At 37.0% G+C, this 14,250-nt stretch overlaps 1 protein-coding gene across 1 annotated transcript; it reads left to right on the top strand.

Moving 5' to 3' along the window:
* Positions 1-1,247: 1,247 nt before the first annotated feature.
* Positions 1,248-7,925, top strand: Phum_PHUM506710 (uncharacterized protein; the record flags this gene model as incomplete). Its single annotated transcript, XM_002430940.1, has 15 exons — positions 1,248-3,224; positions 3,352-3,640; positions 3,764-3,941; positions 4,028-4,286; positions 4,379-4,521; positions 4,616-4,803; positions 4,937-5,175; positions 5,524-5,720; positions 5,808-5,934; positions 6,018-6,191; positions 6,267-6,449; positions 6,530-6,730; positions 6,836-7,093; positions 7,171-7,464; positions 7,542-7,925. The coding sequence occupies 15 exons, from the start codon at positions 1,248-1,250 to the stop codon at positions 7,923-7,925; spliced, it is 5,091 nt and encodes a 1,696-aa protein (XP_002430985.1).
* Positions 7,926-14,250: the final 6,325 nt, after the last annotated feature.

The raw sequence follows: 14,250 nt of genomic DNA, 5'->3' as shown, positions 1-14,250 counted from the left end.
TATTATTATTATAATCCTGAAAAACGTTACGAAAATTTCTCATTCTCATAGTATTCAATTATCATTATCATTATTATTATTATTATTATTATTATTATTTTCTCGTTGTTGATATTCTTATTTATTTTGTCTTTAATTTTCTTTTCTTTTTTTGAATCGATTTAATTTCACAATCGTGGCTACTATCACCGCTACCGCTACCACCGCCACCCCCACTACTACCACCCCACGATGTAATTAATTATGTGAATTAAACATGCCGCGCACGCGCACGCACTCACACTTGGACATTGTATTAAACAATGATCGTTACGTCGAAGAAAGTTTTCTTTCTTTCTTTCTTTCTTTCTTTCATTTTCTACAATCTTGAAATTCATTAAAAAACGGGTTATTGTTATCAACAAGAGAAGGGAAAACTCTTGTGAAAATAATGATGATGTTAATAATAATAATAATAATAATTTTTGAAAAACGGCATTCGATGTCGATCGTACGAACGCGAACGACGAACGGGGAATAATGGCAAAAAAAAAAACAAAACGTGAAAATATTTTTGGCGCCAAAAATTAACGACCGCGAGGTGATTTGAAAAAAAAAAAAAAAAAAAAACTGACAGGAAAAATGACAGGAAAAGAAAAATTAAATAATAATAATAATAATAATAATAATAATAATAATAATAATCACAGTAAAAAATGTTTGTGCGTTTTATGTAAACAGCTCGGGGGTTACGGGCCGTGGAATAAGAAAAACGTCGTTTTAAGCGGGAAAAGTATTAAAATCGAAAGTAATTTTATATTAAAAAAATCACGTAACGAATATAACCGGAATGTTTTTTTTGGAAACGGGTAAGGAAACGTATACGATAAATAATAATAATAATAATAATAAATAAATAAAAGGGATTACGCGCGGATGTACCTACTACGTTACTACGCTCCCGATAATCCCCCAGGGGTATTAGATTGGGGTGGAAAACCTTTTTCCCTATCTCATCATCATCATTATTATTACTGTTTGGTTTTTTATTTTTGTCATGCTTGTGTTGTTCATTTAAATAATAATAATAATAATGATGATGATGATGATGATTTTTTATTTATTAATAACAATAGGGTATTCGAATCCTATCGTGTCAAGGTTGGTGGTTGTTGTTAAAACGGTTTTCGCATGGCAGGGAGAGAGAGGAAGAGAGAGAGAAAGAGAGAGAGAGAAAAGTTGGATTAATAAGTTTTTCTTTTTTTTTTATGACGTGCAGGCCGAGCGGTAGGTGTTTGGAACAGCCTTACATATCTTATCAGACGTCGACATCGACGCCGGTTAAACCTCAGCCCATAGAACACACGGTCACGTCGATAGCGACGCAGAGAACTCTCCTTTCCGCGAATCACTCGTCATCGTCTCCCAATCCCGTCACGTTCGCAGTCACGAATAATTTGCCGATATTTCAAACGAATAATAAATACATAGAAAAGGATAATTATCAAATCGAGAACAAGAGCAAGTTGAGTTTGCCGCCCGAGACGGAAAGGATAAGGATAAAATCTCCGGAGAAGAGTTTGTCGAACGACAAGTTGTGCGAGAAAAATGGTGCGAGACTCAGGTTGTCACAGGAGGAGGGTTTGTACGAGAGACGGAATCATAGGGTTCAACAAAACGAACGTTTGTGTTTGTCGTCGGAACGTTTGAATCATCATCATCATCAGCATTTCGGGGGAGACGGGCGCGAGGATAGGAAATATCATTCGATATTTCTCAACGAGACGACGCCGAAAAGTTTCATCGACTCGGATTTGATCGATTCGAAAGAGAAAAGTTCGAGTTCGAGCAATTTTAAAAACGATCACGTGAGAGAACGTTCGTTTCGATCACAGGAAAATTTAAATTTCAAACATCATCAGCAGCAGCAACAGTCGAAGAGTAAAAATTCACCGACGTTTCAAGAGCAAAAGGAAAAATTTTTACAAGAGATAAAAGACAAAACGAACGGAACGATAAACGAGACGAAACATTTTAAAAACGTTAAAAACGATTCCGACAAGTGCCAGAAGAGTCCCATATTGAGGGATATAAAAGACAAGAAAACCGGGAGCGTTCTACCCAAAAGAAATGTAAATAATTTTGCAGGAGGGAAAAACATACCGGAAAATTTCAGTCCGGGACCGCAATTGGTACCGGAAAGGGATTTGAATAATTCGGGACTTCCGCCTCATCAGAGTCTCATCGGAGACGTTGATTTTTTCGTAAGTTCCCAATGCGGAGGATCATCGGGTAACTTCAATGGGAAAATCGATGGTGGTGGTAATAGTGTCGTCGACGTGAAACGGGAAGAATATTTCAATACGTCGACGGGAGATTCGTCGACGGATTCGGTAAACGAATTAAACGACGACCGTACCGAAGATGGAAGTTTTCAACAGGACCTGAATTCTTCGCACAGGACCAGTAATGACGTCATGTGCAACGGAAGGTTGGATACGAAGCTTGAAAGTCAAAACAGGTGTCGAGTGGAATCGCAACACGAAAATAATTACGAAAACGTAGAAGTTCAATCGCCACCGAAATCCTCGCAAAACTACGAAAATGAAGTCCGGGAAAAAATGTTGTACCTTAAAAAGGATTCGAGCAAAAGAGAGGACGAGAGTTACAACGTCGTTTCGTCGAAGGATTCGGCCGTGGATTTGGTGAAACCGGACGAAAGCGTCATACTCGTTCCGTCGGATTTCGAAAACACGAATCAGAAAAATTTGATAGTGAAACCTCTGAGTACGAACGTCGCGAGAACGTTGAATTCGAACGGTGGTGCGAGACACTCGTCGAAAAACAGTTCGAAAAATTATTCCGCCGCGAGAACGACCGGAGGAGTAGGAGTAGGAGGAGGTGGAGAAGGAAGTTCGCCCGATAAGAGTTCGGTGGTTTATTGCGAGGGGAATTTTCAGGGGAAACAATCGGAAGGAAATCCTTTAATAAAAGACGGTGGTGGAAAACAACTCGTTGGAGCGATGGCTTCGAGTAACAAAAGCGGAGGTGGTGGTGGTGGTGGCAGCGGTGGCGGAGTCGTACCACAAATCAACAAACAGTTGAAAAGCATTTGCGGAAGTAAAGTCGTGTCATCATCCAGGCAAGGAAACGGAATGTCAAGCAGTGCAACTTCTTCTTCGGGGTCAAGAGGTCAAAGATTACCGCACAGGCATGTGAGCGAACAGGAATTGTTGTTACTGCAGGTGAGTCGAAGGACAAATTTTTTTCTTGTTTTTCTAAAATAAATTTCGACGATTACACAACGTTAAAACATAAAATTTAACAATTATTATTATTATTATTATTATTATTTATTTTGTCATATTGCAGAGACGACAAGACGCTGGAAGTTCAAGCGACGAAACTCGGTCATCGGGTCACGCGTCGATGTCGGACACGTTGAGCAGTTCGCCTGGTCTCACGGAGAGGCATCAACATTTCAGATCTCCATTGAATTCCGTGCCGGAGGATGACAAGTTGAGCGCTTGTTTGTCACCCATTCAAAGCCTACCCCAAAATCCATGTCAACCACCTCAAGGTCTAGCGAAAGCAAGAGGGAAAACTCAACAGAGCAGAAACAGACATCGAGCCACTCCCGCTAAGGCAAGTCACAGAATAAGTTTCTGGAAAGAAAAAAATCATTATTAGTATTATTATTATTATTATTATTATTATTATTATTATTATTATTATCGTTTTCAGTTGGTGCCATCCGGATCTGGTTTGGAGGATATTAAATTAGCGATTCAACAATTGACGTTAAAATCTGGTGGATATTCAACTTCGACGTATTCGAGTCAGTCGGGAAGCGAATCGAGCGAACCCGCCGTACGAAGGTTGATGAGACATTCCTCGCTGGAAACGATCAACACGAACGTGACGACTGCCGACGAATTCATGTGGGTGGATTCTCATAACAGGTACCTGTTTTTTCTTTTTTTTTTTTTCCATTTGATCACGTGATTCGATAAACATAACTCGATCGATATCGATTTCGATTTTGCAGACTCGTAGAAGTTCAGCAACTTCCTTGGTCGAATCATTGCGTGTACAGAGTCCTTGCGAGCGGGAGAACAAAAGATATTTGCCAAAGGGTTTCAATGGAAACGATACCTAGACTGTCATACCTTTTGCAACGTGCTCTAGTTCGTATAGCTAGAGAAGCTCAACGATTGTCAAAGAATTTGGGTTTTTGTTCGAAGCAAGAAATATTCAGCGCTTTAAGAATAACTCTTTGTCCGTCACTTTCGGATTCTTGCACGAAGGTGTGTGACAGTTGCACGTGCGGCGGTCGAATTGAAATTCTTTTCTTTTAATTACATACTTATTCAATTTAATCGTTGTAATTGAATTTCAGGCTTGTTTAAGATCCGCCGCCATGTTTGCCGTATCCGGAGATCAAATGAGACAGAGCAAATCCAACAGAGCCGGTTTACAACTTTCCGTGGGTCGTTTTCACAGGTGGATGGCGGATGTTAGAATAGCAAAGTTCATACACGAGTAAGTCATTTTAAAAATGGATAATTTATAATAAAATTTACATTATCGAAAAAAAAAAAAAAAAAAAAAAAATGGATGATTTAATTTGTTGCAGATACGCAGCCGTGTATTTCACGGCGGGTTTGGAAAATCTCCTCGAAGAACTCGTAATACAGTGCATGCCCAACGACAACGAAACCATGTTGACGTCGACGGTTTTGGAACACGCGATTGCCAACAATGGTGATTTATGGGGTCTCCTTCAGCCGTATGCTCATTTAAACGCAGGAAGAGTCGCTTCGGGTCAGTAGACCGATTTGCACGCGAATCTAATTGATATTCACCGTGCGTGCGTGCGTGCGTGCGTGCGTGCGTGCGTGTGTGTGCAAAACGATAAATGATGAATAAAAAAAATTTATTTCTCTCTCTCCGATAGGTGCTCTCGCCATGCCTCGTTGGGATTCCATGTCTTCCGTTAGCACGGATTCGACTCACACGTCTTCGAAAAATTCAAATAAATCCTTGCAACAGTCACTGGTTACCACGTGCGTCGGATCCACCGATCAACTCCGACAATTGGTCAACAAAATCACGGCTCTTCAACTTCACCGTCAGGTCATCAGTTGGAGTTCGACCGCCATAAACACTTTGTTTTATTTCATGAGGTGTTCTCAGGTAAGTCGCCCGACGTTTTCTCTCTCTCACTTCCTCTCTCTCTCTCTCTCTCTCTCGTCCTCTCTCTCTCTCGTCCTCTCTCTCTCTCTTCCTCTTCCTCTCTTCCTTTTCTTCTTCCTCTTCCTCTCTTCCTATTCTTCTTCCTCTCTCTCTCTTCCTCTTTCTCTTCTCTTCTTCTTCCTCTTCTTCCCCTTCCTCTACCCTCTTCCTCTCTTCCTCTTCTTCCTCTTCTTCTTCCTCTTCCTCTCTTCCTGATCCTCTCTTCCTCTTCATCTTCCTCTCTTCCTCTTCCCTCTTCCTCTCTCCTCAATTTTGATTCACTGAATTAACGTGGTTTCTCTTTTTCAGCTGGAACACGGAGATCACCAAATACAAGAATTAGTATACGAAAGAACCTACGTCGTTTTACCGCCTTTGGTGGAATGGGTGAGAGTGAGCAGTGCGCACGCCGAACACAGGCATTCGGCAGTCATAGATCAGGACGACGTCATGCAAGCTGCGAGGTTACTTTTACCCGGAGTCGATTGTCCCGTCAGACAATTGGGGTAAATATTTTTAGTTTTGTATTTTGCCGACACTGTTAAATTTCGACCGAGGAAGAATCATACGAGTACAAAAAAAATTGCTTACAGGCAAGAAGAAGGAGGCTACGAATCGGATAACGCGCGAAAAGTCAAAATCGAAGCAGCTTTTAAACTTTTAACGAGTGGAAGAGCCGAACTTATACCTCATGCGATTTCACTGTTACCAACTTCAAAGGTATTATTAATTAAATGTACCATTTGTCGATCCGTGCGTTGAACCGTTGAAAAAATTTTCTTTTTTCTTTTTTCCATCGGTAGATAAATTGCGTGAACGAATCCGGTTTGACGGCTTTGATGTTGAGTTGCTGTCGCGGTGACGTCGCAGCCGTCAAGTGCCTTTTGGATGCAGGAGCCGATCCGAATGTAGAAACTCCAGGATTGCCACACGTCGAAACGCAATATTGGACGGCTTTGTGTTACACAGCTTTGCAGGTACGATTTCATACGAGTCATCATATCGATCGTAAAAGTTACCATTAATACGACGGCACTTGTTTTTCCTTGCAGGGAAACGTAACTCTCGCGAGACTTTTGTTGGAGAGAGGTGCTCACGTCGAGGGTGGAGTCAAACCGTCCGAAGATAGATGCACTTTAACTCCTTTGCAGTTGGCAGCAGCGAGCAACAACACGGAAATGGTATCTCTTCTCTTGGCTCACGGAGGAAATGCGTGTCTTTCTACTTTGCACAAAGTAAATTTACTTTTTCCGTCGTTTCCGTTTCCGCTTGTTTCGATTTTAAAAAATTTTCTTTTTTTTTTTCCTCTTCTTAGGATTCCTTGTGTTATTCCGGTGCTGCTCAAAAAGGAAGTCCTTGTCCCATAGCCGTTGCAGCCGCACACGGTCAAAGAGCCACGCTTCACAAACTTCTCTCTCATCCCCTGTCGCCTCATTCAAAGGAAGTTCTTTCTTTGGAAGAAATTCTCGCGGAAGGATCGACTCAAGAAAGGCCCGCCGCGTCTCATAAAACTCAGGTAAAAAAAAAAGTCTGGAGTTGAAAAACGATCCCACGGGAACTCCGCGCGTCACTGCTAAAATGTCACGGATGTTGATGGAATCTTCTTTTCGTATCCTTTCAGATAAAAGCCTTGCAAGAAGCTATATATCACAGTTCGGAGAGTGGACACTTGGACATCACTTTAGATTTAAGACAACTCGGCGTGACGTGGACGCTACACTGCTGGATGACGAGTCTTTCAACGGCGACGGATTTACATTTGGATTCCGTCATGGATAATCTTCTACAAGATTTTCTATCCGCTTGGCCCGACGATTACTGTTCTCAATTCGTCGACGAATGTCTTCCGCTCTTGTTCAACATATTCCGATACACGAAGGTATGATCCGACGACGGCACCACACTCGCTCGGTCACTCGCGAAGAAGACTTGGAGACAATCTTTTTGTTGTTGCAGAAAGAGGGAACGACTCTTCTTTTGGCCGATATATTTTCAACGTGTTACGGATGGGAAGAAATGACGGCGATTGAAAGCGCGACGTCGACTCCGACGGCGAGAATCGATCCGAAATTCGTCAACAATCCAGAACTTTCCGACGTGCAATTTCGAGTCGAAGGAAAAGTACTTTACGCTCATAAAATTGTTTTGGTGACGTCGAGCCCGAGATTTAAAAACATGTTGAGTTCGAAACTGTGCGAAGGAAGTCCGCCGGTCGTTCAGATAAACGATATCCGTTACAACATATTCCAGGTAGGCCGTGGCTGTTGTTGCTGTTGCAAGAGGAGGTAAAAATGGTTTCCTTATTTTCACTCGTTTCCGTTTTCCAGTTGGTCATGCAATATTTGTACGAGGGAGGTACGGAAAGTTTGGTCGTTTCCGAATTCGACGTTTTGGAATTGATGGCGGCGGCAAATTTTTTTCAATTGGACGGTTTGTTGAAGTATACGGAAGCGAGAGCGGCTGCCATGGTCGATTTGGACAACATCGTTTCCATGTACATCCATGCGAAAGTGTACAACGCCGTACAACTTTTGGAACACTGTCAGGGTTTCCTCCTTCAAAACATGGTCGCTCTTCTCACTTACGACGATTCCGTGAAACGTCTCCTCTTCGGCAAGAAAATCCACAGTCACGACGTTTTGGGCGGTTTGATGTCGACTTTGCAAACGAGAATAAAGACGAGAAACAAGAGGCCGAAACCTATCGTGTAAAAAGAAAAAAAACACATTGTTGCCAATTTTACAAAAAAAAAAAAAAAAAAAAAAAAAAAAAGAAGATGGAAGAGAGTAACGACGGAAAAGCGGGTTTTTTTTTTATTCCTACAGGAATTTTTCTGTCGTTGTTGTTGTTGCGTCTTCCGAAATAAATTTTAAAAAATAACGGTAACCGGAAAATTTACGAATTTTGTTTGTTCGATCGCCGGTTGTTGCTGTTGTTGTTAACACGACAATAAAACTACCTCAAAATTACAAACGTCTTCCTCTCGTCCATTTTTTTTTTTTTTTTTCTTTCCATTTCCTTATTCGTGCCTTAACAGTATTCAGAATTCAAAGGTTCCCCCCCCCTCGTTGGGTTTTCTTTTCTTTTCCTTTTTTAATTATTATTATTATTATAATCTCAGCATTCCGTGTTAATATAAAATGAAAAAGAAAAACGTATACAGACTGCATTTCGTGCCTTTTCGCGCGCGCGCACACACACACAAACGTCCGAGATGAAATTTTTGTTCATTCCAGGGTTTACAAGTGCCTTAACGTAATAATAATAATAATAATTATAAATGATAATGATGATAATAATTTTTTTTTTTTTAACTTCGTCTTTCATTATTTATTCTGATTGTTGTTGATGATGATAATGATGAATTTTTCTATTTTTTTTTTTTTTTACTCCTCGCGTGTTTTATGTACATATAAATATATATATATATATAAATAAAATAAGAATGCTGACACGATTGATTGATTGATTGATTGATTCTGCAAATTTTTTTCCATTCCATTCCTTTCCTTTTTTTCCATTCCTTTGAATAATTATGACGACGGACGACGGACGATGACGCATCACTTTTTTCTTGATTATAAAAGATCACACGCGCACGCACTCGCGTATACATATGTATAAATAAATTTATTAATTTAAAATGTGTATTTATTATTATTATTATTATTATCATCATTATTATTATTGTTGTTTATACGTTAGTCGCGTGATGTTGATTTAAAAAAAAAAAAATTTATTATTATTATTATTATTATTAATTGAAATATTATTTTTATTATATTTATAATTTTTAAAAAATAAAATTTTCCCGCCTTTTTTTTTAAAAATCAAAATATCCTTTTCCTGTTTTTTTTTGGGTGGGAAAAAGGGGAAGGAAATGGTTTTTACAATGAGAGGAGAAGGGAAAATCGAAACGATGATTTCCGGTTCCTCCCACCGATGATGTTCCACGTTATTTAAATATTATTTATAAAAAAAAACAGCAACTTTTCCACTGTCACGTGACTTCGTTACTCGTGACGTCATCGTTGTGTTTTTTTTCCTTTGATTCTTTCTCTATCTCTCTCATCGTTTCTAACGATTATTAATTTTCCAACGGTTTTGTACGTTCTAAAATTCCAAAACGTTTCTTTCCTTTTTTTTCTCTCCATTTATAACTGTTACATTTGTCAAAGGAATGCCAAAGGAAAAAATTGTCACCCTTTTATTAAATAAGAACCAATTCAACATTTTCGAGGTATGTTAACCTTTTTTTTTTTGCCCCTTTACAAAATTCCTTTTCGTTTTGTTTCTCTCTCTCTCTCTCTTCCTCTTTTCCTCTCTTTCTTTCTCTCTTTCCTTCGTTTCTTCTTTCCTAATTTAACCGCAAATTTTGAAATTTTCCAAGTGTTTCTTAAGCATCATCATCATCATCATCATCATTCATTCATCATTTATTATTACATTTCTTTCGTTCAAGAGTTTTCACGTACGTCGGTTGGTTTGTTGGTTGGTTGTTCGGTTGTTTGGTAATTTTAAAGAAAAAATTTTCCAGGTCAGAGAAACTCTTGGAAATGAAATAATAATCATCTTCATTTCGTTCGCGTAACGTTCCACGAAGGAATGAGAGAGGAGGGGAGAAGGAGGGGAGTATGAAAAAAGAAAATTCAATTTTTAACTATGACAAACTTTTCTTTTTCCCTTTTTTTTTTTTTTTTCCACGAATGACCTTTGGAGAAGTCTTGGAGTGTATTCAAATGCCTGGAATGATTTTAAAATTGAAAACGCGATTCTCCCTCTCTCTCTTTCTCTGTATTCTTTTCTTTGTCGTTCCTTTTCTCTTTCTTCCTTTTTGTACTTTTTTCTTGCCATTTCTTCTCCCTCTCTTTCTCTCTCTTCTTAGTCATTCCTCGTGTTTCTCTCTCTGTCTTTGTATTTCTTTCTTGTTATTCCTTCTTTCTCTCTTTTTTCTTTGTATTTCTTTCTTGACCTTTTTTTCCTTTGTTATTCCTACTCCCTGTTTCTCTCTCTCCCTTTTCGTACTCCTTTCCTTGTCATTCTTTCTCTCTATCTCTTTGTATTTCTTCCTTTGCCATTCCTTCTCTCCTTCTTTTTGTGTTTCTTTTTGTGTCATTCCTTCTCTCTCTCTCTCTCTTTCTCTTTGTATTTTTTTTTTGTTTGTCATTCCTCTCTAAATATTCCACGAACCGTTTCCTATCAAATACAACATGATCGAAAACATTTTTTTTTATAACGAACATAATCGAGACTTCGACCACCGAGACTCTATCTGACTCATAGTCGTAAATAAAATTCAAAAAAAGGCGGGTGGGGGGGGAAACCGTAAAAGAGGAAAAAAACGTTTTTAAAAAAAAAAAAGTAAAACAACAACAAAAAAAAAGAAAATTTTTTTTTCTTTTCCACAACATTCGATTTCTTATTTCTAGTCCATAATGGAGTTGTAAACAAAAAAAAAAAAAAAAAAATTACTAGAATGAAAATTTAAACCCTTCGGGTTTCTTCCATATAATAAATTGGATATTCGGTCTTGCCCTTAACCCTTACCCCTCCCTCTACCTCCTCCCACTTCTCCCCCCCCATTTTCCTTTTATTATAAGAAATTACGCCATAGTTTTCACTTAACAATAATGATAATAAACGGGATATTTTCAAACCTCCAGGTTTTCCAATTTTTATTTTTATTTTATCTTATTCTTTCCCTTTTCCATCTCTCTTTCTCTCACTCGGTTTCTGTTTTTCTTTATTTCCCCCTTTCCTCTCTTAAATCATTGAGAAAAAAGAAAAAAAAAGTTTTTGTTGTTTCTTCGTCGTCTGCTTTTAAAAAAAAAACAAATTAACGGATCGATATCGATTTTTTTTACTCCCGCGAATACCTGAATCCCGCCCCCGCCCTCCCCGTTTCCGCCTTATTTTTCCCGCCTTTTTTTTTTTTTTTGGTAATTTTAAATTTAATTTTAATTTTCTCGGATACGAGGAGGAGGGGGAGGAGAAGGAGGAGGAGATTTTTGCGAATATATAGAATTTTCCTTTTAGTTAAATTCCAAGATGTTATTTATTGTCGCCGCAAAAAAGGTTAGCGGTGAGAAAAGACGAAGAATTGCGGTTTTCATTACGACAACCGGAAATGCTACATTGAAAAACCTTTGAAATACATTTAATAATAAGAATTTAAACGACAAAAAAAAAATTTCCCCCTCCCTCTCCCCTTCCCCCTCGTTTTCTCTATCTAATAAATTCTCTAAAAAATTTATTATACGGCGTTAAAAAAAAAAAAAAAACAATAACAATAATAATAATACTAATAAGGGTAGTGATCGAATTGGAAAAATGTCATCATCATCATCATCATCAAAAATTATTATTATTATTATTACTTTTTTACGTCAGACGACCGCAGAGTTACACGGAGTTGTGGTGGAAGGGTAAGGCGTCAAAGAGTGTCAAAAAAAAAGAGAGAGAGAGAAAGAAAATAAAAAAACCTTCCCTCCCTTTCCCCCCCCGGAAAAAAAACGAAACAAACAAACAAACGTGCAAACGATTCCACACACGTACGAATACTGTCAAAAATATTTAAAATAACGTTTAATTGAATTTTTTTTATCATTTGATTTATCTCCCATCGACCCAAAACCAATATTATTATTATTATTATTATTTGACTACAGGAAATCGTAAACTGGAATTTCGAATTATTATTATTATCATCATCATCATCATCATCAGTAGCGTTTTGCGTCCACCTAACCAATGATCAAATAAAATAAAAAAAAATAAAAGAAAAATGGCGCCAAAAATTTGAATTTTATATAAATATGTCGGGTGACGTCATCAGGTACAGGAAAATTTTAAATGTTTAAAAAAAAAACAGGAAAAGGTTGGTTCTTTTTTATCAAATCATCATCATCATCATCATCTTCTCTATCTCCAGCATCATCATCATCATCATCTTCTCTATCTCCAGCATCATCATCACCATCTTCTTCTCTATCTCCAGTATCATCATCATCATCATCATCATCTTTTCTATCTCCAGTATCATCATCATCATCTTTTCTATCTCCAGCATCATCATCATCTTCTCTATCTCCAGCATCATCATCATCATCATTATCATTATTATTATTATTATTTACGTTTCAATTTTGGTTCCACGACATGTTTCATGTTCTCCTTGTCCTTTTTCTCCAGATCTATTTGATTTCTAAGTGTTTCCAAGATTTTTCTTCTTCATAACCTTAACCACTATCCAGAAATCCCACATCAATGCCTGTAGGTACCCCCGAGTCCATCTCACTCAATGGGAAGGAAAAACTAAACCTTACTGTCAACAACATGTGTGGAGTAATCAGGTTTTGAAGGAGTCCCTCCAATTCAGGTTCACAAAACAAAACTTTATTCCGTTTCTTTCTTTTCCCTTGTTCTCTTTTCTGCTCTTACATACAATTAACGAATTTTCATGACTCCATATTACCATCCTTATTTAATATGAACAAACAATAGATCGAACAACCGACAATCATTCCGAACAAACGCGAAATCGTAATTTTTTAAACAAAAAAAAAAAAAAAAATTCGTTTGTCCCATTTTGAATTTAACGGTTTTTTAAACGATTAAGAAAAAATTTTCTTTTTTGTAAAATATATAAAATGATATTACTCACCTATTATAATCAAATGCTCTGTAGGATCTTCTAATAATGATTTCATGACGTTTTCTTTTTCTTTTTTTTCAATTATTCCAATGGATTCCGTTTAAACCTGAAATTATTCGTGCATAATTAAAAATTTTGAATAAACCTAATCACCGTACAGGTATAAAGTACGTAAAATTAAGAAAATTTCGATATGTAACACGTGACTAAATTAACAAACAAAAAAATAATTAATAAAATAAATTTGATGTAAACGGTCGCCGCCATTGTTATTATCATCATAACGCGTGAATTTTTTTTTTTTTAGTTTCGTCTGCACATATCCGGTTAATTATATGATACGCGTTCGAACGAGTAAAAATTTTTTACGGGAGGGAAACAGAGAGAGAGAGAGAGAGAAAAAGGAAATCGTGGAAGGAGACGGAAAAAAAAACAAAATGTCGGAAATTTTCCCAGCCGCGGTTAACAAACAGAAAAAAAAAAAAAAACGATTTACATAAAATGTCGCGGAATTAAAATAAATTTTTTTCTGCTTTTTTTTTTAATTTATAAGTCGATAAATGGAAAGCTTTTTTTCCGATTTGATTTCTGGAAAAACTTAATAATAATAATAATAATAATCAGAGGAGTAATAAAAAAATAAAATTTTTTTTTAATTTTAACTTTTTTTTTTTCGGTTGTTTTCCAAACAAACACCCTGTTTCCTCTTACTGTTTGTTTGTTTGTTTTTATCACTTTTTCATTTCCTTTATGAATTCAATAATAGTAATAATAATAATAATAATAATAATAATAATAACATTTGAAATCGTGCGTCACGAAACGTGTAAACAATGTGACATTTGAATTCACAAATAACACATATATATTATCAATAACTGACGGGACTGAATTTTTTTTTTTTCGAATTTGTTTGTTTTTCATTCCCCCTCCCTTCCTCCCTCTTCCCCCCCTCATCATCAACGGTCATTCAAACGTAAACATTTTTTAAAAAAAAATTTTTGACAACAAGAGAAGGAAAAAAAACGAAAAAAAAGGACGGAAAATTATAAGAAAATTCCTTGAATCGATATATATATATATGGGGGAAGGGGGAGTGGGGGGAAAGATAAGACAACTTTTTCAATAAACGTGGTGTCAATAAATTTATCTCCTACCACTTTTCATCATCATTAGTTTCCGTTTCCGCCTTTTTTATTAATTATTATTATCGTTTGTCTCTTTGAGGTTTTCTTTTTTAATAACAAAACAAAATATTTTGAATTGTTACGCCATTTTCGCGAGAGAAAAGAAAAGAAAAAAAAAGAGGATGAAGATAAAAGGTAATAACGAAAGTATAAAAGAGTGAGAGAGAGAGAGAGAGAAATATTAAACTAATACAA

The sequence above is a fragment of the Pediculus humanus genome, genomic scaffold, assembly GCF_000006295.1.
Source record: "Pediculus humanus corporis 1103172108278 genomic scaffold, whole genome shotgun sequence".
Classification (NCBI taxonomy): Eukaryota; Metazoa; Arthropoda; class Insecta; order Psocodea; family Pediculidae; genus Pediculus; species Pediculus humanus.
The sequence above is the reverse complement of the archived record's forward strand: the minus strand, read 5'-3'. Positions and strand labels throughout refer to the sequence as shown.